Source organism: Drosophila grimshawi, unplaced genomic scaffold (assembly GCF_018153295.1).
Source record: "Drosophila grimshawi isolate 15287-2541.00 unplaced genomic scaffold, ASM1815329v1 contig_311, whole genome shotgun sequence".
Classification (NCBI taxonomy): domain Eukaryota; kingdom Metazoa; phylum Arthropoda; class Insecta; order Diptera; family Drosophilidae; genus Drosophila; species Drosophila grimshawi.
In genome coordinates this window covers 22,840,466-22,867,328 of record NW_025063098.1, presented here as the reverse complement: position 1 = coordinate 22,867,328, position 26,863 = coordinate 22,840,466, and the positions used below count along the sequence as shown (strand labels likewise).

General features: G+C 41.5%; 9 protein-coding genes across 12 annotated transcripts; 2 read left to right on the top strand and 7 right to left on the bottom strand.

Moving 5' to 3' along the window:
• Positions 1 to 1,916: 1,916 nt before the first annotated feature.
• LOC6568389 (LIM and senescent cell antigen-like-containing domain protein 1) lies at positions 1,917 to 5,345 on the bottom strand. Of its 3 annotated transcripts, XM_032740488.1 has the most exons (7): positions 5,231 to 5,345; positions 4,815 to 4,923; positions 3,819 to 3,938; positions 2,955 to 3,260; positions 2,752 to 2,893; positions 2,426 to 2,684; positions 1,917 to 2,358 (listed from the first exon to the last, which is right to left on the bottom strand). In XM_032740488.1, exons 2-7 carry the CDS (start codon positions 4,829 to 4,831, stop codon positions 2,162 to 2,164), a joined length of 1,041 nt encoding a protein of 346 aa, XP_032596379.1. In that variant the 5' UTR covers positions 4,832 to 4,923; positions 5,231 to 5,345; the 3' UTR covers positions 1,917 to 2,161. The 3 variants fall into 3 exon arrangements, with proteins under 3 accessions (XP_032596379.1, XP_032596380.1, XP_001994744.1); XM_032740489.2 differs by lacking the exon at positions 4,815 to 4,923 and having other exon boundaries at positions 5,231 to 5,272; XM_001994708.2 differs by lacking the exons at positions 4,815 to 4,923; positions 5,231 to 5,345 and adding an exon at positions 4,019 to 4,094.
• Positions 5,346 to 5,607: 262 nt separating this feature from the next.
• Positions 5,608 to 6,972, bottom strand: LOC6568390 (adult enhancer factor 1). The gene has a single exon (XM_001994709.3). The coding sequence runs from the start codon at positions 6,773 to 6,775 to the stop codon at positions 6,134 to 6,136; it is 642 nt and encodes a 213-aa protein (XP_001994745.1). The 5' UTR covers positions 6,776 to 6,972; the 3' UTR covers positions 5,608 to 6,133.
• A 3,660-nt stretch (positions 6,973 to 10,632) lies between these two features.
• LOC6568391 (autophagy-related protein 13 homolog) lies at positions 10,633 to 13,653 on the bottom strand. The gene has a single exon (XM_032740616.1). The coding sequence runs from the start codon at positions 13,290 to 13,292 to the stop codon at positions 11,604 to 11,606; it is 1,689 nt and encodes a 562-aa protein (XP_032596507.1). The 5' UTR covers positions 13,293 to 13,653; the 3' UTR covers positions 10,633 to 11,603.
• Positions 13,654 to 14,082: 429 nt separating this feature from the next.
• On the bottom strand, positions 14,083 to 15,716 carry LOC6568392 (meiosis-specific nuclear structural protein 1). The gene is made up of 2 exons (XM_001994711.2): positions 14,803 to 15,716; positions 14,083 to 14,746 (listed from the first exon to the last, which is right to left on the bottom strand). The coding sequence occupies exons 1-2, from the start codon at positions 15,670 to 15,672 to the stop codon at positions 14,195 to 14,197; spliced, it is 1,422 nt and encodes a 473-aa protein (XP_001994747.1). The 5' UTR covers positions 15,673 to 15,716; the 3' UTR covers positions 14,083 to 14,194.
• Positions 15,717 to 15,934: 218 nt separating this feature from the next.
• LOC6568393 (dipeptidyl peptidase 3) lies at positions 15,935 to 19,103 on the bottom strand. 2 transcript variants are annotated; one of them, XM_032740481.2, is made up of 5 exons: positions 19,014 to 19,103; positions 18,453 to 18,733; positions 18,092 to 18,398; positions 17,076 to 17,967; positions 15,935 to 17,014 (listed from the first exon to the last, which is right to left on the bottom strand). In XM_032740481.2, the coding sequence occupies exons 2-5, from the start codon at positions 18,638 to 18,640 to the stop codon at positions 16,014 to 16,016; spliced, it is 2,388 nt and encodes a 795-aa protein (XP_032596372.1). In that variant the 5' UTR covers positions 18,641 to 18,733; positions 19,014 to 19,103; the 3' UTR covers positions 15,935 to 16,013. The 2 variants fall into 2 exon arrangements, with proteins under 2 accessions (XP_032596372.1, XP_032596373.1); XM_032740482.2 differs by lacking the exon at positions 18,453 to 18,733 and having other exon boundaries at positions 19,014 to 19,065.
• A 283-nt stretch (positions 19,104 to 19,386) lies between these two features.
• Positions 19,387 to 20,941, top strand: LOC6568394 (mannose-6-phosphate isomerase). Its single transcript, XM_032740485.2, has 2 exons — positions 19,387 to 20,026; positions 20,084 to 20,941. Exons 1-2 carry the CDS (start codon positions 19,450 to 19,452, stop codon positions 20,695 to 20,697), a joined length of 1,191 nt encoding a protein of 396 aa, XP_032596376.1. The 5' UTR covers positions 19,387 to 19,449; the 3' UTR covers positions 20,698 to 20,941.
• Positions 20,942 to 21,587: 646 nt separating this feature from the next.
• Positions 21,588 to 22,861, bottom strand: LOC6568395 (synaptosomal-associated protein 25). The gene has a single exon (XM_001994714.2). It carries the CDS (start codon positions 22,506 to 22,508, stop codon positions 21,873 to 21,875), a length of 636 nt encoding a protein of 211 aa, XP_001994750.1. The 5' UTR covers positions 22,509 to 22,861; the 3' UTR covers positions 21,588 to 21,872.
• A 61-nt stretch (positions 22,862 to 22,922) lies between these two features.
• LOC6568429 lies at positions 22,923 to 25,177 on the top strand. Its single transcript, XM_032740484.1, has 2 exons — positions 22,923 to 23,800; positions 23,857 to 25,177. The coding sequence occupies exons 1-2, from the start codon at positions 23,248 to 23,250 to the stop codon at positions 25,092 to 25,094; spliced, it is 1,791 nt and encodes a 596-aa protein (XP_032596375.1). The 5' UTR covers positions 22,923 to 23,247; the 3' UTR covers positions 25,095 to 25,177.
• LOC6568430 (mediator of RNA polymerase II transcription subunit 6) lies at positions 25,112 to 26,862 on the bottom strand. The gene is made up of 4 exons (XM_001994716.3): positions 26,258 to 26,862; positions 26,026 to 26,200; positions 25,538 to 25,643; positions 25,112 to 25,478 (listed from the first exon to the last, which is right to left on the bottom strand). Exons 1-4 carry the CDS (start codon positions 26,446 to 26,448, stop codon positions 25,183 to 25,185), a joined length of 768 nt encoding a protein of 255 aa, XP_001994752.1. The 5' UTR covers positions 26,449 to 26,862; the 3' UTR covers positions 25,112 to 25,182.
• Between the last annotated feature and the right edge of the window lies 1 nt (position 26,863).

The following is a 26,863-nucleotide window of genomic DNA, read 5'->3' as shown; positions in this document are numbered from 1 at the left end:
CTAATTATGAGTACAGTGCTTGCCAACAACAACAGCGACTGTGAGCAGAAACAGGAATCGCAGGCATCATTAGCTGATGAGCAGCATGGCCTCTGATGAGAGTTGGATAAGCAAACACATAAAATGCAATGTGCGTTTGCCAATCAGACAGGCATCATGACCTTTGCCCCAAACCCTCCACCGCCCTAATCCCCCCTTGGCAACAGCGAATCCTTAGACGATGCGTTTCTGGCGTTGCGGCGTTTTGTTGATTTTGAAGCTATAATTTAAGAGAGTAATTGCACGCTGGCGGCCAGAATTTGCAACTAAACTGCAAATTAGCAGCCAATTCTCCAGCCGATTAATAACCATAATTATTGGCTCAAACGCTGACGAGCGAACGTCGCAACGAAGCCAGACGATGCTGCTGCTGCGGCTGCTGCTGCTGCTGTTTCTCCTGAGGATCTGGATCTTGATGAGCTGAGGACTGAAGACTCAACTGGGCTCTGTGCAAATTGCGCAAGCTCTGCCTGAGCTCAATTGCCAATTCGTGATACAGATACACAGCTAGAGGGGCGACAGGGAGGGGGAGGGAGGTGCGGGGAGCAACACGTATGAAGAACGGACGGCAATTTAAATTGTGAGCGCGTCTGGCTTAATTACGTAAAACTTGGCCATACAGTGAAAACAGACTTGGGCGCACAGCAAACATAAAGCTAATTATTCATCCAACAAAAGTTGGCAATATTTAAAGCTTAGCAATATTTAAAAAAATATTTTATAAGAGTGATTCAATATACGAGGCTTCACTGTATATGGACATGGCCGCCGGCGCAGTCGTCATTGTGTTGCTTCCAAGCCTGCCCTGCTTGATGGGCATGTGTCTAATGAAGGGGCCTAATTAATGTGAGTTTGTTGTCCGTAGCAACATGTTCCTTTGCGCAGGCGCACTCGAAATGGAGCTGAAATTGCCAAACGTGTTGAAAAGCAATGGGGCCCCAAAAGGATTTTCGTCTTTTTGGACTGGCCAAATTACAGGGCACGCTGCAAAAGTGGCCAACTTGTGTTTTGGGCCCAGGACAAATTAATAAACGTCGATTGCCAATTAAACTGTCGACCGTAATGCAAGCGATAAATTTACAACTGCATTTCGCAGCCTAGAACGAAATAAAGACATCGGCGAGACTATCGCCACCAATTATCAATAACAGATTATTAACTGTGCACCAAGGTCAGAGAGAAGAAGACAAATAATGCCATCAGTCATTGAAAGAGGGTAGATAAAAGCAGCATCGCATAATAATCAATTGCTGGAGATAACTTCTACTTCGATAATAACAGCAACATTTCTCATTCTGACAACAAAAATCCATTACTTAAGACTACATATTTGTAAATTTCAATAATAATAATTATTACGTTTAAATAAATGTATATGAATTTCAATTAAGAGAAATATATATTAATGTAGTTATTTAGTTTATGGTATACCTTTGGCAACGCTCCTTTTTTTAAGAATTTCAAGATTTTCTTTTGTTTTAATTTGATTAACAGTCATGTCGAATTCCTCTTTTTTTGAAATACAAGCGGCAAAATCAAGCTAAAACTCATGGAATACGCAAAAATCCCCATTAATCAGCCAGGTTAACAGGCAAAATTACATATCGATGGTTAACAAAGCTTAACAGGAGCTTAACATTGCGTTAACAGACAGCGGTCTTGTGCAATAACAGTGTTGGTTTTTGTCTTTGCTAAATGTATTTAGTTTATCCCAAAATTAAAAAAATGTTTGCAAATTTCTTTTATATGTATATTAAAAACATTTATGTACGATTATTTGTATATAAATATAAATTCAATTAAATAACAGCTGTCTATACATGATTTGATTGTTACGTTTGCCAATGCTACAACAGCTAAAGATTAAAGATAGGCGATAACAAAATAGTTGACGCTTTTGTTACTTTTGAAATGACACAGTACAATAAAGTTACAGAAATGTGAAAAAGGCACAAGCTTTTTTTTTTAGTTTTCGAGGATTAATAACATTGAATGTTAGAAGTGGACAACTACAAACAGAGAACTAAGCGGATCGTTTGTGCTGAACGGCAAAAGGCACTTTGACTTTGTGGTTTTGGAAAGTTGCGGACAGTTTGGCTGTCTGCCTGTCTCCAATGATACACTACACATTCTTCTTCATGGTCATCTCGTGGGCGTTTCGTAGCCGACGACGCAGCTCGTTGGGGAACCTTTCGTAGCATTTCTTGCACACCGGCTTCTCATCGTACTCGTAGAATTTTGATTTCTGCGTCATTTTCGTATCGCACACGGAGCAGGCGAAATGATGCACGCACCACGCCTTATTCAAAGCGGTAAACACTGTAGAAGGCAAAGAAATTAACAAAGTTATAAACATGAACAATTTGGGAGGAATAGTCTAACGTACCATCGCCACCAATGACCTGGTTGCACACAAAGCACAAATTGCCAAATAGCTGATGATAATGCGTCTCGCAGTAGGCCAGACCGCGTTTCTCGTAGTGACGATGGCCCAGGAAAGGTTTCTCGCACTTGGCACACACGAAATGCTCAACGTGCCAATGCTTGCCGAGGGCTGTGACCACACGCTCCTCAATCGGTCGACGGCAGGCGCCGCAAATGGGAATGCCCATCTTGTCATGACAGCGTAGACAATACAACTCGTTCTGTGTAAATTGTTATGTTATTATTATTAACAATAGTGTTCAAAAGCAAATCTCAACTTTTACCCACCATATCGTTTGCAGCCAAACCTGGACGACTCTTCACTTCGCGTGCTGTGGCATCCAACTCTGTGCCACAGGCGGAGCAATTAAAGTGATAGCCATGATACACTTCGCCACGGAAACGCAACGGTTCATCGTCAATCAGACCGCTGCAAAGATTATGGATTAGTGTGGAGATCTCAATACATATTATATTCCACGACTACTTACTGACACTTTTGGCACACATATCGACCAGTTATCTCTGCCTTCACCTTGGCATTGCACTCATGGCAAAGCGCACGATTTTGATTGCGTATGAAGCCGCTGTCGGCCAATTCTTTGGCGCACAGCTGACAACGGAAGCACTGCGGATGCCAGCTGGCAGACATTGCTTTGATGACGCGTCCAATTACGAACTCGCCACACTTGTTACAGCATGGTGCAAAGAGCACATGAAAATCCCGTTCACAGTACTTGCGACCCTCGAACTCGTAAAAAATGCCATCCTGGAACGGACGGAAGCATTGCGCACATCTGAAAGGCCCAACAAAGTAAATCCAATTAGAGATAAATTATTTAAATGCAAAATAATACAGTGATAAAACATAAAAAATTACTACTAAGCATACAATATAAGCTAAAAATTGATTGCATTCAAAATCTATGAGCCTTGCCCGCAAAGCATACGACAAAATTCATATTGTATGCTTGCTGATAATACTTTATGAAACAAAATATTAAGCTGAATCGTTGACAGATTTCCATTTGTTATCTTAAAGCATATCTCATTTCTCAGAAAATGTAAACGTGTAGATTGGGTAAATTAAAGCAACAGGCAAACGGAAGTATCTCCAAGAGCAATAAGGTATATATTCTTGATCAGCACGATCTGTCACTCTCTCAGAGACTGGAAATACGGAATATGAATACTCTCTAATTCTCTCTGAAAAATGTAATACAGAAGACAACAAAATTAATTTTAAATTCACGTGAATTAAATTTAGATTCTATACTTTATATTTTCCAGCGAATTGACCACTGTGATGACAAATCACTGGAATGTACTTTCTCGCTTGGAGTCCATCGACTTACACAAAACACTGCGTGTGCCACAGTTCGCCGTTGGAGTTGACGATCTTTTCGGTGGGCTCGAAACCGTCGGCGCATCTCGTGCAATGCATTGCACTCAGCGACATATTGTTAGCCTGGACTCTGTAAAAGCACAAAATATATAATTATGTAATATATATAATTATGTAATAAAGCAAAAAATGAGATTAGTTAGCAGTTACACTTCAGCTTTGGAGTACATCATGATGACGATGAAGGCTTAAGCGCACAACTGCAGCGCAGCGTATGGCAAAAGCAACTGGAAATGGAGACGGAGACGCTGAGAAAGCTGAGGGCACAAACATTTATTTAATTTTTTTTTGTTTTTTTTTTTTGCGTGCTTTGCTTATCAAGCGAGCCAGGCAATGTTGACTGACGGCTGAATCATATTTCTGACGAGTGCACAAAAAGCTTCGTCGCATTCCTTATGGATTGAGAGTTTTTGGCCGGTGTGCGGACAACAGTTGAAGTGCAATCGTTAAGCAGTGCAGATGTGTGCAGCAGGCTGACTTAAGAATAAATCATTACAATTTAAATGAACCGCCAAAGCAACAGACTCACACTCACACACACATGAAACAGTAGGTAAACAACACACCAACACACACACATACATAGGCAATAGCGCGTTGGCTGCGGCGTCTAAATATAAATTTGAATGTTGCCCATGACGTCATCGGTGTAGTAAACATCTGGCGCATTAACACCAAGAAATATGCAACTTATGCGGGCAGAAAACGTCCAGCGTTTGTTTTAATGAAGAGCAGTGTGCACAAAAAAACATTAATGATTTGCATAATTGCAGTTTAAAGTATGGTTTACGAAGTGTTTTCGGTCAGTTTGCACCTTGACCAATTGATTGAATAAGTAAATGAATGAAGCAAGCAGCGATTATTAATATTTGGGTCACATTTAGCACTGATGATGATGATGATGTAATTTCGGTAATATTCGATATATTGAAAGCATTCTGCTTACTGAACAACGGGCGGCATTTTTCTTGGTAATAATAGGTAATTGGCTTTCACTTGTTGCACTTTACAGCTCGCGTCAATCAAATTGTTTGTCGCTCAACGTTTTTAGCTGACTGAAAAAACAGCAAACAAAATATGAGAAAAATTGTCTCTTCGGTTGAGATCAGTAATGCTGGCAATTCAGCCATTTTTAGGCTAAATCCGGTTTGTTAACACTGCAGTTTCTCTCATTTCACGCTAAAATGGCCACCTCTGACTGAAATTGTGTTTGAGAGCAACAAGAACAACATCAACAAGAACAACAACAACACAGGTCTTGCCAAATTGGGCGTACACGCGAATCTTGCATTTATTTAGTTTACATTTGGCGTGTGAACAAGTGAATTTTCACTGTTATATGCAGTTGTGCATTCTATTTACCTATTAAAACAGTTTTACAAATGCCTCTACAAAATATTCGCTTTTTTAATCAAGATTCTCACTCAAGAAGCAATAGTTGATAGAGTTCGGAATGAGTTCGATCGAACGATTCGCTCAACTGAACGAATCTAGTTCATCCCGTGCTAGCTGTTATCGCTCTTGTCTCTTGTGGCACCTGCAAACTTAACATTCTGCTGAAATGTTATTAACAGAGCGAGTTTATTCCACTGTCCAAGTTCAATTCTCATACTTTGGAATTATTTGTGTAATGTAACTACAAGTTTTACTGTTTGTTTTACAGGCAATCAATCTTAACTACTATATGTGTTGATCAATGGTTCGGTTTAATTATGCGATTAAAAGATACTGCGCTAGAATACATTTTTAAATTCGTGTTTATATTTAGCGAAACAATCGCATGCAAGCAGGGATTATACAGATTGGTAGCAATAACTATAATTTTCTTTATACAGCAGTCGCTCCTTATCTTGTTGAAACATTTTCAAATACATTGGAAATCATTGCATTACAATTAAGTTTTATATTACAATCATAGCTAGTATGTGACTTAAAGAAAGTAGAATTATTTATTCGCTATTATCGAAAATGAATCTGAATCTGTAAAAAAAATGTGGAGAAAGGTGAGTAGATTTATAAGCAAGATTCGAGCTTGATTGAGATTAGGCATCGGCTTGAACACTCTCAACTGTACGTTCGGACTTAATCTTACAAATGAGTGAGCTATGTGTACGTGAATGTAATTACGGTCTGCATGGCAGGTAAATAATACGCTTGAGTATATATAATATATATGTATTATGCATGTATGTGTGTATGTAACGCAACTTGCAACTGCATTTGTATCTGTATCTGTATATAGTCTAACTGTATGTGCCTACTCCACTAGCACTTGTGGATCCGGAGATGATTTTGTAGAGTGCTCTTTTGCCGGAACTGTTTGGGGCAGTAGGAACAGTTGTAGGGCTTCTCTCCGGTGTGGATCTTCATGTGGTTGTTGAGCGTGGCCACCTGGCGGAAGCTAGCATCACAGATCTTGCACTTGTAGGGCTTCTCGCCGGTGTGCGTCTTAATGTGGTTGACCAGGGTGCTCTGCTGCGAGAAGAAGCGCCGACAGACGCTGCAACCAAACGGCCGATCCGGATTATCGCTTCTCAGCATATTGATGTTGCCCACATTCAAACGAGGACTCTGCTCCGTCTGGCTGGGCTCCGTTTTAGGGCTGACTATCGCCGCTTGCGCTGCGGTTGCCGATGATGCCGCTTGAGCCGCTGCATTGCTGGCAACCAGGGAGCTGACTGTTGCATTGCCTTCGAGGAAATGCAGCAGCGGATGATGGTCCAGCTGGAGAAAGTTGGGAGTGCTGCCATGCAGATTGTTAGGCAACAGACCGTTGGTCAGCTGCTGTGCCCCAGATGCAAGATGCGCCTGCATCATGGAGTGGTCAACTCGCACGGGCGGCTGGTTGACGAGATGTGTGTGCGTCTTCATGTGATTGATGAGTGTGCCCTGCTGCCTGAATTGCATGTGGCAGTAGGAGCACGTGTACGGCTTGTCGCCGGTGAGAATTTTTCGGTGATTGGCCAGCGTTGTCGGCTGGCTGAAATGCTTGTCACATAAATATATGTAAATATATTTATTCAATGCCCGAGTCACACAAGAAGTCGAAGTTAGCTCAGCACCAGCAGCAGCAGCGAAATCGTACTTTATCGACGAGCCACCACAATGTGTGGATATTGTGTATTGCAAATTGCATTGGTTTCTATCGATTACTCCGCCTCTCAGGTTATCGGTATAGTCTGGCGCTCTCTTGTAAATTAGCTTATTGTATCCAACAATAGGTTTCAAGATGCCGCCTTGCCAAACCAGTATTTGTGGTAAATATCCATAGGTACTTAGCATGGGGAAAGGAATGTGGATGTTGTGTATTGCGTTTTCTATAAAGTTAAGTTGGCAGCCCGATAGAGTTGATAGAAATAGCTATCGATCAACTCAAATGCGCACAATTTTGGCGCTTTGAATTATATTTGATTTAAAACATATTCCTCAAATTTAAATTACTGATGCAATTCACAATGTTATAAATCCAGTTTCTAAAGAATCATTCATTAAAATTGAGAAAACCCCATTAAATCATATCTGATACTTTTGTTATTTATCAATGTAAATCAATACTATATCTTGATTTCTAATATATGTATTTGCTGACATGTTTGTGCATTTCACTTCCGCCTCGCATTGTGTGTGTGGCAGCTGGCAATTTCAGTTTAGCAGCAGCTTCCGCATTGCAATTTTAATTGCACATCAACTGTCTTTAGTTGCGATTGCAAATACACATTGTATATATACATTAACCATATACCTTATCCAATGGGGGCGGGGGCAGGCGTTATTCGATCAATGGCTTTGTTTGCTCATAATGAAAACAAACAAAGCGCCGGCGAGGTCACCAAAAAAAAAATGAGAACCGATAACAACAAAAACGTCTACATCAACTTACAACGGTGAATGTTGCGGCGCGACAAATGGCACGTAGCAACAATTGAGACGCTATAATTAAATTACACATAATTTGTTTTTATGCGCTTGTTTACTAGAATATTCTTAGCATACATGTATGTACATTTTTGTGCGTGTGTCTCTATGTAAATATCTAGACGCCTCAAAAATTTATTCGCTTTCCAACTTTCCATCGTCAAAACTTAATCGATTTTCAAAGCATTTAAAATTGTGTAAAACAGCTCAACTTAAATCTGTTGAAATTCAAATTACTTGCAAGTATTTCAAATGCATTAGAAAATACTGTCTGCTGAGAGCGGATACGGTGGGTGTCTAAATATAACTTCAATTATGCTATTTATTATTGCAGCTGGTCGCTCGGAAAACCGGCAAACCAGACAAACAACAAACTCGCCCCCAGCGCATACACACACCCATACGAATGTGTAGTATGTGTGTGCATTTTGTAACTTGACAAACCAGTTGCTTGCAAACTGTTCTGCAGCCATTGACTGTTTTACTATGGTTTTTTTTGTACACAAAAAATGCAAACAATGTGGGTTGGTTTGGAGCACAAATACAAATAAAAATACGAATACGAATGCGAATACGAATACAGAAATAATCGGCGCAATTCTTCTGTACTTTTATGGTGCTTATCTACTTCTTCTTACCCTGACTGCCCATTTTAGGCATTTACTTATCATACAAAATGTACTTACATACAAACAAATGTATTTACTATATATACATTTATAGTGCTTTTTGTTTTTGTTTTGGTGATATTTTTAATGTGCATTTCGAATGCCAAAAATTACTTAACGGCACGTTAATATCGTCAAAATGCAATAACTGTGGAACTGTGTCGTGGTAAAAAGGGGTCAGCTTAATTATAATTATTGCATATTACAAAGTGACATAATTTGTAAAAAAAAAATAGCTCGCTGAAAATTCAAATTTACTAATAAATATGGAAAACTAATATTTTGTACGGAAGAAATTTTAACAATCCCATTGTGTAGTATTTAATCTGGAAACATTTTATGAGCAAACCAACATAGTTGACATTTTCAGATTACGTACAAAAATGTGTGTATTTTATGACCATTTTTTTGTTATGACAAATCTAATCTTTAAAGCGTATTTATAGCGAGTAGCAAAAATAAGCATTCAAATTTAATTTTAAACTACCTGTGGTCTTTTAAAACGCCTGTCAAGGAAATCATATGCAAACCATGCCATAGATGATCTTCGCAGAATACTCGCAGCTAGCCTGGCCCTGGTTGAATTAATATTAATTGAATTTGACTGACGTGGGCGTAAAAGTGAGAGTCAACTCACCACCACCAGCAGACAGAGAAATGCATATCAAAAACTAGCAAAAGCCGCCGGATGCGTGCTGAAACTGATGTGGCAACGTCGACAAAGTGTATGTGTGTGTACAACCTTTATGGGGAGCAGGGGCGTTCAATGGTTGCTTTGACTGGGCAGTTACCATTTCTACAAGCATGCAAACCTACATACATATATATGTACATTGAGTAAGGCTTTACAGACAGTCAAAGTCTACGTTTGAGCTCAATCCAAACACTTTTTGCTTGGCAACAGTTTTAAACAAAGGCCAAAAAGCAAAACCAATATATATATTTATATATATATATATATATATTTTGTGCAGGTGACAGGTGTGAGTGTGTGTGCGTGTGAGTGTTGACTACCAACGACCTGTTGGGCCAGACGGTCACGCCTAAAGTTCGCCAACACCAAACAGCAGCAGCTGGGTATACTTTCGTGACCACCCGCGCACTTCAATTCATATGCACAGATAAATATGCACATGTACTTACTTACATGAGTGAGTATGTGTGTATGTTTGCAAGTGTAAAGGCAGTGTCATTAGCACTCGAAAAAAAGTAGCAAATTACCAAAACAGCAGATAAGATGTACATACGAATGTAGCAAAACAAATATGGCAAGCCCATACACATACACACACATACACACACAAACACACAACACACACAGAGACATACACTCAGTATGTGCACTCAAACAACTGTGCACACAAATGCATGCATGTATGTGTGCGTATTTATTTATTTAAAAATAAAACTATTTAACCTTAGCGAAGTGCGTTGCCATAGTGACGTTCGTTTGACGTAGAGACAAAAATAAAAGCTTTTTTGCCATGCACCCCGGAGCTTAGAAATAAGAACAAAGTGAGGCTGAGCCTGAGTTAATGATGAAGTGAAAAAGGAATTATCAACTCGGCTGTTGGTCAATTTTGGCCAACGTTTTTCAAATCTGAGAGGATAGGTCAATATAATACTCAGCTTTATATATGTACATATATATAAATCTTGTTTACTCAGCACTAAATGAGTACACTCACAAACAAAGTGAGTATTTTGAAGACACATTTCCAAGAACTTAATTATTCGAAATCGTTTAGTAATTATTCCAAGTACTCAAGTCATTAAATCTGCTTGGCACACGAATTTGGTTCCTAAATTAAGTATTGAAACATTTAAACAGCTTGTAATTAGTACTTTGTAGTTGATTCCAGAATTCATGCTCGATTGTACAAGGTTTTTGAATAGTGTTTTTCGCCAGTATGAATTGCATATAGTATGAATTTGACAGCTTCCCCGACTAATATCAATATACATATATATATATACAATTCATTCTCAATGCCAAACAAGTTTCAAGGTCAATCGTAGGACAGATTTCATAAACATAAACTCCTGTTACTATTTAAATAATTATATACATGTGCATATATAATCGTAATCGTGATCGTAATAGGGCAATGTTTCTAAGCTTTAGCAAAAAAGTCTCGTGATCATTAACACCAATAAAAATATAAGCAATTTATGTTTTGATTAACAATTTAATATAATTTTACATTATTCCTTTATGCATTTGGCTTAATAGTATTTACCGATTATGATGATTAAGTATATACTATTTGTTTAAATTTGATTAAGATGCAAAACATTGCAGTTTTTGGAACCAATAAATAACGAAGCGCGACAAATACAATTTTATAGAATAGAAGATATATGTAGAATATTTTACAATTTTGCAGCTGCTTTCTTTGTTCTCTCTCCCTCGCTATTTACACACACATATATATATATATATATATTAACCGTACGATATTTTGTTAAACTAATTAAGTCTTTCGTTTGACACAGACATACATATATTTATATATTTTGTTAATTATACTTATAGTCGGTTTTATCTATCTCTCAACAAATTACAAAACACTTTCGTATAATTTTGAAACAAAGGCAACTGTTGCTTCTTAATCATTAACTTAAAACTAACTCTTACAATTAGTTCAATATTCCATTTAGATTTTTACTATAACGGCTGCAAAATGAGCTCATAAAAAAAAGTGTAAGCACGTGTTTTATGTACATATGTGTGTATGTGTGCTTGTACAGTGATCACTCGTATGTGTGGATTTTCATTGGATTGAAATTGACCCATGGACATTATAAAATTGCATATATACTCATTATCAATTACAAATAAAATCCCAATTTTCAGACGAAATCAATAAGTTTTAATTAGCGAGTGACCCTGGACATATTTTTTTGTATACGTATGCGAATTGATACGAAAGCAAACCGAAGGCACATTAACAAAGAGGGGAATAAACAACCAATCTTAACTGTTGCACTGAAAACGTGAAACGTGATACTTGATAACTAAATACCTACATATTTCTGAAATGCAATGCAAACCTACAGACAGATGAGAATATTAATAATAATAGTAATAGTAATATCATAGTAACTTAAATCCACTTTAGTTCAGAAAGTTGGGCGTATTTTTTGTGTTTTCAGTTGCTCATCTGGAGGCCACCGCTGCTCCGACTGCCCGTCGACGAGGAGCCACTGAGACCGAATTGTGAGACGAGCTTATCGTAATCCTCGAGCGATGTCTCAAACTGTTCCAGCTGTCGCGACAAATCATCCATGCTGCCACCACCGCCACCAGCCGATGCAGCTGCTGCACTGCTCGCCAAGGCAGCGGCAGCAGCTGCTGTTGCCGACGCTGAAGCTGCTGCTGCCGAGGCAGCTGCTCCACAACTAGCCACATTAGGCACCTGCAGCTCGCTGAGGCCACGCAGCGGTGGCGCATTGTAGCATTCCCGATAGAATTTGGCCAGATCGTTGACATGCGATGTGGGCGAAGCGAATGGAAAATGCAGCTCCTTCAGCAGACTGTCATCATCTGGCGGAGCTGGCTGCGGCTGCTGCAGCTGTGCCTGCAACATAGGCGCCGAATTGTGACTGCTGGCGGGGATAAGTAGACTCTTGATGGGTGATGTGGCAACACCTGGCTTCTCAAAGCTCTTAAATGCCGTCGAGTTGTTGTTGTTGCAATTGTTGTTAATGTTGATGTTAATGTTATTATTGCTGCCATTAAAATTAGTTGAATTGTTGTTGTTGTTGTTGACGGGCGATTCACATTTCCGATTCAGCGACTCAATGGAACCACTGCCATTGCTCTCGTTCCGCTGACGCCGCAACAGCCACTCGAATGGGGGCGTCTCTGGCAGCACAAAATCATGTTCCGTAAACTGACGCAATTTGCCGAGATCCGTAAAGGCGCCCGGACGCAATGGCTTCTCAATATCAATGTAGCGTTTATCGGACGCCTGTCCATTAGAGACAACTCCCCCAGTAGTAAACTTAACTGTAGATTGCTGCTGCTGAAACGTTGGTGAATTGGCATCGCTGGCTGGTCGAAAGTGATCCGATTTGAGCATTATGGTATTATGTTGTTCCGCCGCCGCCTGATGAGCAGCAGCCGTTGCAGCAGTTTGTTTGCCAGCCGTTGGTGAAATGGTCAACTTGGTGCGATAAGCAACGGACATGATCAGGGAGCCCACAATTGTGTTCAGCTGACCGATCTTGACATGTTTGTGGCCCTCGCCCAGTGTGTGCACCTGCGGTCGATCCACATAGATACGATAGAAGATGACATACGAATCGGGACACTGGCGACGCGACAACTTATAAGCGGGTGTCGTTCGTGTGAGGGAGATGAGGGACTTGAGCATGATGCCCATGCGATTGTAGATGGCGTGCGAGGCTTTCAACGTTTGACTCTCGTTATCCTTGCAATCTTCTCCAGCCACACCTCCGCCTCCCCCTCCTCCTCCGCCACCAGCAGCTGCTGCTGCTGTTTTATTGTTATCAACTGGAAGCAGATCCAATGACCACACTTCGAGTATCATTTGATCGCCTTCGCTGGTCTTCAGCGAAATCTCGACGCACAGCGGCAGACGCTTCAAAATGCTCTCGCCTGGCTTAAGGGCCAGCGCCCGCTTTGTCTCATCGAGCACATCGGGATGATCCTGGACGACAATGTTGAACCAATCGTTGCCCGCAAGTGGATTGCATTGTGTCTGCACCTTTTCACCCAGACGCGACTGCACCACAACTTGGGTGGATTTCAGTGCCAGGAATTTAATAAACTTCTCCAAGTCTTTTTCTGCCGCATTTAAACGTTGCGCAGACATATTTGTTCTTTTTTGTTTTTATTTGGGTATTCTTTTTAATTTTGTTGTGATGTGCAGCGTACAAAGTTCGTATTTCTTTTTGTCTTTCTATTTTACACTGCTTCCGCGTATTGTCTGCTTATATTCCCATTCGTAGTATTCTGTGGAATTTTTCCTCTTTTTTTGTTTTCGTTTTGTGCACTTTATTTGCTTGCACCAAGATTACCGATTAACGCGCACGCTTGGGCATTTTATCAATCACTGCAACTTGGCATTTGCCTGAATTATTTTTTGGTTTTCTTTCAATTTTAATTTGTCTGAATCATTTAATTAAAAAGCATAACAACGATCACTCCCACTTTTTTCATTACCGTCCGCCATTGAACTGAACCAAATACGAAGTAAATATGCTGGTGTTGCCATACGCTCTGTTGCGTAGGCATATTTAACAGAGTTGTCATATATTCGCAAAGAGAGCGAAATTGAAGATGTAAAGTTTTTGTTTATGTTTGTTATTTTGTCAATTAAACGTTTAGTATATTTAAAATTGTATATTGAGTACGCAACTAATTTTGTTGTTTCGTTTCATTTACAGTGAATAGAAAGACCAACATTTGTTGTCACACCCTTTCTAGATTTATATTAACACAATATTAATGAGAAACAAAAATAGTTTTGACGTGAACGGCGGCACAATAAGATGTGCATGTACATTTGAACAGCATACTAGGCTCAATTGTTGTTTACTAATGGAAAAAAAGTATGGCAACTCTGAAGTAGCGAATGCTACACGTCACGTAGACAAGATGGGTGGGTTTGGCGCCTGTATTTGAAATGTCAACTAAGGATTTTGCCAGAACAAACTAAATATACACGAACAAGTTGAAGCATAATTTTAAATTTACAATAGCCTTGGTCTTAAATTACTTGAATCTTTGCTGCCCTTTTGCAGTCGCGCTAACTGTTTTGTTGTCTATATTGAAATACTTGCGATCCGACTCGGAAAGCACGTGCTTTGGTAGATATTTCAGCACCGACGGTGGCACGGAGCCCAGCATCTCGAGACGCTCCTCGCGAATGCGCTGCTGCAGCTCAGCCTCTGATTTGGCTTTCGTTTCGAAGAATTTCATATTTTCCGCCGCTGCATCGGCACGTTTGCGATGGTTCTCTTCAATCATAGAGAGCAGTAGGGCACCATGCTCTTTCCGTCGCAAACGCTCCTGCAGTTCCCGCTCCTTAATCTCTTGCATTGTGGTGCAGTCGACGTTTTGGTGCACTGCATTTGCCAGCTTGAGGCGCGCTTGCTCCATATCCCGCTCAGCGACCTCAGCGCGATACCGTTCCAATTCCTCACGGGCACGACGACGCTCCAATTGCTCCTGCTCGAGCTGCTGCCGATAGCGTTCATCGTCCTTGGCTTTGTACTCTGCCTGCAGCAGATCCAGCAACAAATTGTCACGTTGCCGTTTCCGATCCTGAAGAAGAAATGCTTTAAAATGTCGGTGGTGCTATTGGACAAACCTCAACTCACCTCAATTTCAAAGACCTGTTGACCAATGCGCAAACTAATCTGCTCCTGCTTACGCTGAGCTGCAAGCCTGGCCTGATCTATTCTGTCCTGTTGCTCAAGCATCTCCGATTGATTCTGCAACACCTTTGCAATGTCCTCGTTGGACTGCGCCCTTTGCAGCTCCTTGTATTCCCGCTGCTGTTCAATGAGCTTGATCATATCGTTGCGTTTCTTCTGCTTCTGCCGCTCGAGCTCCAGTTGCTGCAATCTGTCCTCCTCCTCGATTTGTCGCTGCATGGCTATAAGTTCCTCGCGTTCCGTCAGCGATTGCACATATTGTTGCTGGCGACGATTACGCGTCTCTTCAATTTGCGTTGAGAGCGACGCAAGCAGCTCTTTTTGCTGCTCCTTCTTGTGCAACTCCTGCTCAACTTGGCTGGCCAACTGCTGTTGCCTCTCGGCCTCGACACGTTGAAATTCCAGCATTTGGGCATTTTTTGCCAACTGTCGGTGTTTATTCATTTCCACAATGCTATCGTCGAGGTCCTTTGTTATAGCTGCCAATCGCAATTGCTCCGCAATTTCCCGCAGCTCCTCGCAATCGTTGCGCAACTGTTGACGCCGCTTTCGATCGATGAACTCTTTGTGTTTCAGTTTCTTCAGCTCATCAGACATTGTTTCCTCGACGAAGGCGGCACGCTGCCGCAGACTATTATCCTTGGACATCTCGGTGCTGCGGAGATCCATTTCGTTTGTGGTAGCACAATAGTATTTGGCTCTTTGGTACATAAATTTCTCGTCGACCTCCACATTAAATTTGGGCCTGCCTGTGATATGAATTGCGGGGGTTGCATCCCTCGCCTCCATATATCTCCTTATTACCGCTGTCATGGTAGCAAAATCACGTAGATACAATAAACAATGTAAAACAATGTAAGATACAATAATGTAAAATATAAAAATTAAATGTTTAAATACAAAAGGAACAAATTACTATTTGAACATACTTCGAGATTCTATTTTCTGACGCTGCGCGAGCGTAGTTTAATATTTATATCGATATTCATTTTGTTATCGATAAACAAGAGAAGGCTTCACCATAATTTGACTGGATATGTGCAGCATAGTAAAACTTTAACAAAAAACTCAAATATTTGGCAGTAAAAATATTTAATGATCTTTAATATATATATTTTCAGAATCAACATGAATGTAGAAAATTTACAGCTGTTTTACTTTGAATATGCAATCGGAAAGTATTTCTTGTCTTTCTCAACAATCTGCTCCAGCAAATCATCAATTTCAGTGGTCGGATAACGCTCCACCCACGATTGAATGTAGCCCTCATGGGTCGCATCGTATGTCTTCAAATCGACGGTGCTGCCATTAATGATCGTGTTCGCCTGGACCAGGATAATGCGTGGCTTCTTGTGTGCCAAGCATATATCACGCCACTTGGCCCAAGGATGCGATCCGGTCTCGTTCACCTCCGAGTAGTGTTCGTACATTTTGGAAGCGGCTGCAATGTCCGCTGTCGATTTGTAAACCTGCAGTTTGGTTAGGAACTCGCCCAACGCTTTCTTGCCAACTGTTTGGATTTTACTACGGTCCACGGTTAACAAGAGATTCTTGCCGTTCTCGGTCTCCTCAATGGTAACGAATCCCTCACCCGCCTCCAGCAATACTTTCATGATAACAAAGCGGGCACGGGAATGTGCCTGCAACCATAGTTTCGATTTGGGATTGTACATTTCGAGGGCAACGCCCATGCCGTTCCAAATGAGACTCAGCCAGTTGATGTAGATGATATCATCCTGTTCGGCGGCATCCTTGAAACCAAATATCTCGAGTATATCCTGATGCAGGGATAGATAAAGACCGACCGCCTCTGCGCGGCACTCCTCGTACGATGAGCCAATAGCTCCGAATTTTGTGTCGTACGTTTCTCCGGGCAAATACCACTTGGTGATGGGGTCGCCAGTGATGAGGTTCTTCACAGTTTGCACATCAAAGTTGTGCGTTCCGTTCTCATCGATGCGGAACAGTTTACCACTGCCATGGCCCAGCAGTTCGTGTAAACCGACTTGCACCTCGAATGCCTTCACTTTGTACTCTTTCATTAGTACCTGATCGGCGTCTGATAGAAAAGGTATGGGATCCTTGCGATTGATGTTGGCCAGCACATTACCCAGCGAAACGTTCTTAAATCCTTCATCCTGACGGATCTCGTCATCTGTCACATAAATTATTCATTGTAAATAGATTTGACATTGGTAAAGAAAGTAAATACTAACAGTTGGGTATATTAATGCCAGCGGGAACACCGCTTCCAGCGAAAGTTAGAACATCCAGCGATGTAAAGTCTGGCTTGAGATACGAGTCCTTCTCGTAGGGCTCTGTCCAGGGCAAGTACTCCAGCAGTTTCTCGGCACGATTGACCAGCTCAGAAAATTTGGCCGAACTCTCCTTGTTAACCATGGCCACAAATCCCTCGAATTCAGCGCGTCCGCCAGCCGGATCGCGATACGTTTCAATGAAGCCAATGTAAGTCTCAATAACTGGTCCCTTGTCCTTGATCCACCATCTGGAGCCATCTTTATGCTCGTCCAATGAGCCTTGCTCAAATGAATTAACATAATGCCCAATCATTTTCTCCTCATTAGTATTTGCAGCATATTTCTTTGCCTGGATTAAATTATCGTTTACACGCCTCAACAGCGGCTGATAGTCGCCGCGGGTAACACGAAAGCTGTTGCCCTGATATTCTTCCAAGGCAAGCGTGATGCCCTCCTTGCTGCTCTCCTCAACAGATCCGAGTTTAATGTCGTAGATTGTCTTCCCGCCCTCCGTCACCTTGAAGGTGCGACACATATACGGCTCGATGCGCTTCGATGTCAGCCATGCATTGACCACTTCCGAATCCTCCTTTGTGCAGTTATCCGACCAGTAGGTGGTAATACCATTTGGTGCAAAGCCGAGCACCTCATTACGCGCTTCCAGTGCATAAATCAGATCCTTCACTTTCTCATAGATCTTCGAGACACGCGGCTCAGCCGCAAAGGCGCTCGAAGATCGCACAATTGTCCCGAATTTGTCCTCTCCCAAATTTGGTAAGATTTTGCTGTCACCCATGCCCTTGTAGTTGCCAGCGTTGGCGAAAACGCCACATGCATACACAAGGAACGCCTATATATGTACAACAAATAAAATATTATTAACAAGATATCTTTATTAATCTAATTGTGATAGTCATATCTTGCCAGCTGATAAGTATCAAGAAGATATAAGCATTTCAGCGACCCAATCTCACCGTAAAATCATCTTCAGTTGCTCCTGCGCTCAATGCTTTGGTTTTCAGCTCGGCAATGCTTTCGGCAACGAAAATGCGATGTAACAGCGAAAAGATGAGTGGCGCCTCGGGACTGGATTGTATGAGGGCAACTAGGCCACCATCCCAGGATGCCTTGCTAAAATAATGAGCGTAAAGCTTCTCCTTATCGGTCAAGTTCTCAAAGGCGCTCTTGCAATCCAAATCGGCAATCGGCTGCGTGTTTGGCAATACGAAATGGGAAGTTTTGCTGGCCATTGCGCTCGGTTGGGGCAAATTAATGGACGAGCTGCAAATAAAGAGAGAAATCAGATAAAGGCTGATAATACAATCAAACTAATACCTGTAATTTACGGCTGAAAATGCTGCAATTTTGCTTAGCTGATTGGAATTTAGAAGGCGCACTGGCTGCTTGTGCAACTGCAACTGATGCGCTGCTACTGAGTAATTGCTGGCCTGTCTCATACGTAAACTGAACTGACAAATGCGGCCCAGTTGACGGCAACTACGAATTTTCTGAACTAGCAACATGATTGAGAATTTTAACTAAACTATTATACAATAAATTTAAGAAATATGATGAATGCCGAAACGAAACGAACGAAACGATTTACCGCCGCATAACTGTAAAATGTAAAATGCTTTAATTTTGGTAATTGTCTAAAAAATGCAAACGTCGAAATGTGATTTAATGAAACTGTTACAAGAACACAAACACACGCACACATATACATGTACATATACGCATATGTTTGCATGTAAGAAGAAGCACGTATATATGTGGAAAGCTCTAGGTTCTCTCCTAGTGGCCGTGATTGTTCTTGATTTCTTGGGCATAGCAAAACAATAAACAAACTGGCAACAAAAACTTGTAGCACACACATTAATTTAAGCTGTTACATACCTTACGAATAATAATTAGAAATGCAATGCAAGAAAAGTCAAAACGCCGACAAAGTGCAAGTTGTCATTAGAGATGGACGATATTTTCTTCAGTCCGATATATCGATACAGTGAACTGTACTCTGATTGGCACGAAGTCTGGTGTGGTCACACTGTTTGACATTTGAAAAATATTTTGCTGAAACTTTGGTTGTAAACAGTTAATTAAAATTCGTACGTCCCATATTGAGCTGTGGTATAGGTGTAGGTAGGTTGACAGATAAGTATTCATACGAAGAGAATTATTTACCATTTATAATTGTTATCGAATTGCCGCGCAATCGCACACCCCCATCCACTCCCACACAGCTGTTAGAATCATACGTGTTTTGTTTCTTATCACCTTCAAGTTGACCCCCGTTGTGCGAAAAGTATTTTTCCACAGGTATTAAGCAAAAATGGAGCTGACTGGCTGGGTAAAACCGTATGAATGGGGAAAAGTGGGCATTAGCTCTGCCGTTGCCCAAATGGCAATGGCCAACGATCCGGACTTTGTCCTGAACGAGAATGAAACGTATGCCGAGATGTGGATGGGTACACATTTCTGTGGCGTCTCCATTGTCAAGGAGACGGGTGAGACTCTGGACCGTGTGCTGAAGAAGGATCTGCCGTACCTGTTCAAGGTGCTGAGCATCAATAAAGCACTCAGCATACAGGTGCATCCAAACAAATGCGAAGCGGAGCGTCTACACAAGGAGCGCCCAGAAATCTACAAAGATGATAATCACAAGCCGGAGCTGGCCATCGCTCTGACACCATTCGTAGCGTTGGTTGGATTCCAGCCAGTCGAAGATATAATCGATTATATTGATGAGTTCCAGCCACTGTCAAAACTAATCGGCAAGGAGGCCGTAGATGCACTGCACCAAACGCGAAACGCAGAGGGTCTGAAGGAATGCTATGCGATCTTAATGAAATCCGATGAATCGGCCATTTCCAAATGCATCCAAGGGATTGCCAAAAAAAACAAAGAAGGCAGGTGTCGATTAACTTAATATTGATTCTCAATTTAATTAATTATTTTTACTTTAGAGCTGAAGCGCAATGAATTGTTGGATGTATTTAACACGATCAGTGCGGACTTTCCCGGCGATGTGGGTGTGCTGTCTCTATTCTTTATGAATCTGGTGCGACTAAGGCCCGGGCAGGCCATCTACTTGGGCGCCAACGAGATACATGCCTATCTTTCCGGTGACTGTGTGGAGTGCATGGCCTGTTCCGACAATGTGATCCGTGCGGGACTCACACCCAAATACAAAGATGTGAACCAGCTCATCTCGTCGGTGATATTTGAAGGCAAATCGGCGCAGTGCAAGGTGTTCATGCCGTATCGCATCGATGATACCGTACAGGTGTTTGTGCCACCCGTTGACGACTTCGCCGTGATACATGTTTCCATCAAGTACATCGTCGACACATATAAACTGCAGATCCAGCCCTTTGGCTCCATACTGCTGACGTTGACGGGTGTGCGCAACCTGAAGCTAAATACCAAAGAGGGTCGCAAGCAGATAACTTTGACACGCGGCAGCATTGTGTACATTCCAGTCGAGGCAGCGCCAGAGATTGAATTTGAACATGCCGAAGATTGTAACGAGGATTTCTCCGCTTACATTGCAACCTTTAATTATTTTAGAAAGGCTTAGAAAGAAGAATGGGGAAATGTGTTTAGTGTATTTATAAATAAAAATAAAACGAGCATCCTTTTTCATGGTTGCGAATAGGTTATATTTTAAATTGTTGCAATCTATGTAAAGCTATAATATAAACTAAACTTGCAATAATAATCATTTTAAGCATTCAACGCGCCAGTTTATATATGTATATATATATATATCTAATTAATATACATCATTATGCAATATACAATAAACATTCAAGTGAACTGTATTTTTTGTGTACAAACATTTCTTTTTTCTTCGGATTATTGCAAACAACACAACACGCTGCATTTACTATATCTAAGGGAAAACTGGGCTTTCTAATTTTGTTGAGTTATAATTAATAATATTATGTGTATGCTATAAATATAAATTTGGGGGGGGGTAGCACACATAGTATATATATATATATAAGTAACTTGTAAAGTATTAACAAACTCGCGTACACAAAGAATGCACATAAATTGGCTAAGAATATGACACTACCCTTAAATAATTAATTGCTCTCAGCCATCGATCGTTCGTCCCATTTGCCTCCGTCTTTCTTCTTTCTTTTAAATGCCACACTTCGGGGTTGTACAAGTTGTAAATATTTGTATCATAAAGACTACATACAAAGTTTGCTTAGTTTTGTAATTTCATAAAGGTCGTAAATTGCCTCAAAAAGTTTGTACCAAAAAACATGAGTACAATTTTTTTTTCAAATACATACGAAAAATCTCATAAAATTTGTGTTTTGTTTCTTTTGATGCTTTTGTGTAAAGTTTGTTAGAAAGTTACTCAGTTAGTTGTTGTATAGACGATATAGGTATACATATAATATTGATGGGTTAGTTGCAATAGTTGTTTTTTCTTTTTTTCCGCGTCGGTTTTTTTTTTCTTTTTTTTTTGTAAACGTGTAATAAATAAAGTTTTGATATCGCGCAGCAACAGCAACAAAAACAAATATATCAACTAATATTGCCGCTACTGGTTTATAGTAAATTTTTGTGCCCACAACATTTTGTTCCCTGTTGTTGTTGTTGGTGGTGAAAGTTAATGTGAGATAGTAAATTGGTTCGAGTGGGTGAAGAGGTGGAGAATGGGGAGTAGGAGGAGAAGCTTTATGATTAGGGTTATCATCATTATCATTTTGAGTATTTTGATAATAACTATGCCGTTTAACTCTTGAGCAGATGGTTTGCTCGCTTATTAACACCATCCATGCGAGTGTTGTTGGCATCGCCTTTGGCATTAATGCGATCGACTTGCTTATTTTGGTTCTCCAACTCGGAGCCCATGTCCAGCGCCATGTTGCGCAAATTGCCCAGCATTGAGTTGACCTGTCCCAAGTTCTCGTCCATCTCATCCTCGCGCGCATCGTTAGTGATGCGTGCCACATAGCCGGATTGTGGTGGTGCTCCCATGCCGCCACGTTCGCGCTCATCGACGACTCGTTGCGGTTGGCTGGCCACCACTTTGCCATCGTCGTTGGCCTTCCAGGCATTGTCGCCGTCATCCTTGATGTTCACCTTCTTCCAGGGCAGCACACAGACGCCGCAGCATTTCTCCATGCCGCTGAGATTCTTTTCAGCTTCACGCATATCCGCATTGATGCGATCCATGCCCTCCTCGATGCGATCCAGCTGCTCGCCCTGATCGTCCAATGCAACCAGTGTCCGTATGCCAGCCTCCTTGGACTCATCCATCAAGCCGAGCATGCGACGCGTGCTCTCCAACGACTCATCGGCAACTTGAGCAGATTTCAACTGCAGCTCCTGCAGCTCCGTACGCGGCTCGTTTTCCATACCGGCCATTGCGTGACTCTAATGAGATGAGATGAGATGAGCTGTTTACGTCTAACTGATGACGTTTAATTGATGAGTTAGCAAGTGGTTGTGAACTTTTTGAGTAAGCCTGGGAAAATTTGTGCCAGTGACTCACACACGATGCTGATGCCACCTCTCTATGTTGATTAATATTATCTAGCGTTATTTAAGCTCTTCGTTTTTTTTTTTTGTTTGTAAAACAGGAACTTGAATTTAAATCAGTAAATCGAAAGTTTCTTAAATTTGTACAATATTTTGGCAAATCTTTTTATGCAAGTACGAATTGTGTATATACAAGAACTATCGAATTTGCATATATATACACGAGACCGATAAACGATAAGCCAGGGCTGTCAAAGATATCAGTGCTAGTAAACGGATTTCATAGTATGCCTTTACAATTGAAGATTATTCGACACGAATAGGAATATATTCGAATATCTTAAAAAGAGCAAAACAGCTCGCTTATATGAAGTTAAATTATCTAAATTCGCTTTGACTCGCAGTACGAAGCCGATATTTATTTACAACGCCGTTTACAAGTGCAGATCGTGTTCAGTGTTCAAAAGTTCATTTGAAATATTAACGATTAGTTGTTGGTACAGCCAGGCGTCTTCGGCGATCTTCAGCGCGAATTCAGTAGTAATAGTGAAAATTCAATTTCAATTCAAATTTGAACAATAAGGTATTGCATTGCGTGCACGAACAAAAGAACAAAAGTGTAATTATGGATAATTCACGTCGCTCGATTGCGCCCAGCGAGGACAGCATCAGTATGTATTTGTCCTTCGACACCGATGCCGATGAGACGCTCGCTAGCAAATGGCAATCAGTGATGGCTACCCAAACCACTCAGTATTTGGAGATGCAGAGCATCGAGGACATGCAACACAATGACACCCTCGAGCAGAAGAACAAAACGAAGAAAAACATGCTTGAGTTACTAATCAAAAATGATATGGGCAAGGATCATGTATCCCCTTTGCGTCCCTTTGACAAAAGCATTCTAAGCAAACACAACGCATTGTGCTCGACGCCTACGAAGAATGTACGCCCGGCTTTTGCTGTTATTGATGGCGATAACAAGGAGAACTCGCAGCCGGATGAGCAGAACTCCACACTGTCATCGAGCATAGACGCCACTGCATCCACAGTGAAGACCAACACAATGTTCAATGAAGCAAATGCGACACTTGATGAAATTTCAGTTAAGGAGCACAACAAGACTAACAATGTATACCCCTTGAGCGCCGATGTTGTGCTGGAAAATATCACTGAAGGTTGGTAATTAAATATAATGTTTTGGTTTTATTTTTATTCGATTGGGATTCTTCAGTTTCGAATGAGGAGCCATCGATGATGATGCCATCACCCGTCGTTGACACTGGAGATGCTGTCTTGGCGATTGTAGACAAGATGAAAGCAGATGCTGTAGTTGCTGATATCGTAAAGGAGAAGAAACCGCTGACTATGCCAACACTATCAGAGGGCAAGGTGGAAGCAGCAGACACTGGCGTTGCTGAAATGGTAAACGAGGTCTCCGAGCTTATTGCCAAGGCTATGAAATTCAGCGAGAACTCCAAAAGACAAGCGAAGCCCTCGCAGAAAGTGCCTACAATGGCCTTGCCCCGACCACGTCGCTCCTTTCTGCCCACAGTTACTGGGACAACTTTTAAGCAACGCATGTCCATCGTGGTTAAGACCACCTTGAACAGCCCCGCACGGAAGCTGGCAACAAGCAATACGCTTGCTCGTCGCAGCTGTCTGCCCGCCCCAAGACTAAGCATTGGCGGTGGCACTGGCTACCGCAAGTCGACAATGATACGCTCCATAAGCGCCAGTAGCTCATCCACGAGCACTTCACGCTCTGTGAAAACTGCTGCGGCAGCTCCTGATTCCACTGCTAAATCCCAGTTGGTTACTCAGGCTCCAGCGGCGCAGTTCAAATGCAAATTGTGCAGCGCCAGCTTTCGCTTGAAGAAATTGCTCGATACACACATTGAGTCGCACTGGAAATGCCGGCCAGCAAGGAACAAAGAGTCGGAGTCGTGCTGCAAGTATTGTGACAAGAAATTTGTGCTGGAGCGTGCGCTTCACATACATCTAATGCAGAATTGTACAAAGATTCCGCCGAGCGAGAAGCGTAAGCTTCAATTTACTGAGCTGAATCACGTGGAGAAGGCAAAGCTGCCGAAGCTGATGGTATCTGGCAGCGACAGCTCCAAGCCGCGTGTGAGCATAATGCCTGCGATTGAAAAAGAACCGACTATGTCCATGGGTAAGTTTCAAGCGAGAGAGACCTCTGCAGCCTCGTTAGTAACTTGCAATGAAGGCGCCACCACAATCCCAATGACGAAAAGCGAACCAATGCCGCCGCCATCAATGAAAAAGTTGACCAAGAAAGTGGCCCATTCGGGCGTCTATCGTACGCCGACCAAAATGGTGCCGTGTCACATCTGCAAGCAGTCGTTTAAGAGCGTCCTTGACTACACTACACACAGTCTGACAGTCCACTCGAAAAACCAGAAGCAGGACACCAACAACTTACAACTGAATGCTCCAGATCAGGCTTAAATCAAATACCCTTTAGCTTAAGTTGTGTTTACTTTAATACTTATATACAGTTTATATCAAATATACGATTTAACTGCAATGTAGTTTTTCATTTGGATTTCTTTTCTGGCGGCGGTTTCATATCTATGCTTTCTGTAGCGATATCCAATGGTCCATTTGCATGATTCTCGGTTGAATTGGTCGCAGTGCCTCCATCCGCACCCGCTGCATTTGGCAGCTGTCCAGCCGGCTGCAAATTCTGTAGCATTGGCGGTATTGGCGGTGGAAATTTACGCAACAGCTCCGCAAGTAACATGTCTACGCGTTGCTTCTGAAACAGCGTGCCACTGCTGTCATCCTTGGTGGCACTCGAATCCTTCTTGTCCGCCTTGGACTTGTCTGACACTGCAAAAGTCCATTATAATGATGAAAGAGATATCTTTGTTTAAGGATCCTTTACATACAAATTTTGTTGGATGAAAAATCCCAAGTGTATCCTTTGTTGGGATGATAGCGCGCATAGCTGCTGGCTTCCTCGAATGCAGACTGCAAATTAACAACGGTGTTGAGCTGAAAGAAAGTGTTTCACATGAGAATAGTGCTGAATAATAGACTAATATTGCACGATATTTGGTAAAGTATTTGTAATATAATATTACATGCAATGGGAGAAGATATCATAGAAAATAAAAAAAAGGCTTTACAAATAATAAATCTAAAGTATACATAAAATAGCTAAGTTTTTATCCAACATTTTTTTAGAGCTGTAGTTATCATATAGTCGACCGTCTAAGTTCACGCCGATATATGTACATTATTGAGGAAATGGATGGATGAATGCCAAATTTTATCATAGACAAAATCGACTTGGCTACTGATGCTGATCACAGGGTCTTATTGAGCTTGATAATGTCTTCTTCATTTCGCCACCTTATCACTCATTAACACTTACGACGCGTGCGTTTATCACATTCGCCAGATCGGGTGCTTTGTATATGGTGCCTCCAATGATGTAGTAATCGGCAATTGGGGTTGCCTCTGCTGGATTGTGGCGATGCTGCTTGCGTATCACATAGAGAATCGGTTCGGCGACGTGCAGTAAGATGTACTCCAATCCCAACATGTTGCTGCAAGAAAACAGATAAATTCGCAAGGCATAATTTTCGATAGCAGCAGATGCTTACTGCAAATGCTCAACTCCCAGACGTTGCATGCGGATGGTCTCGTTGTTGCACATGTGGTCATAGAACGGATTGCTTTTGCGGCAAAAGTAGTCCATAACGGTCTGGGGACTCAGTGTGGCTATCATCTGGGTATCGTGCCAAGAGAGACGTAAATGATTCTCTGGCGGTTGTGCCATTTGTCGATTCGCCATTGTTACTGCGGCAGCTGTTGCACGTGAATCTGCTTGCTATGCGATGCGCTGATTTATTGGCGTCTGCCGACGGCAGAAAAGTATTGGTAATCAGCAATGGGTCAGTGTCAATGCCTGGCACGCTATTGAAGTGCTTTGGCGTCTTTCCTCTTTGGCGATTTGTTTACAAATTATTTATAGACTGCACGGTGCCAATTTTAAAATGTTTCACATTGTCGACATGTCTTTATTTGATTTATTTGTTGTGTAATAAATATTTCAGTGTCGCGAAGAGGAAAATTCAACAGCTGCTGCTTTTACAATTAACTGTAAGTTTACCGTTAAACCGTTAATTATATTATTTGTAAATTTGTCATTTACTTCATTAACTACATGCGAGCAGTGCAAGTAATCCACGTTTTTGTTGTTTTTTATA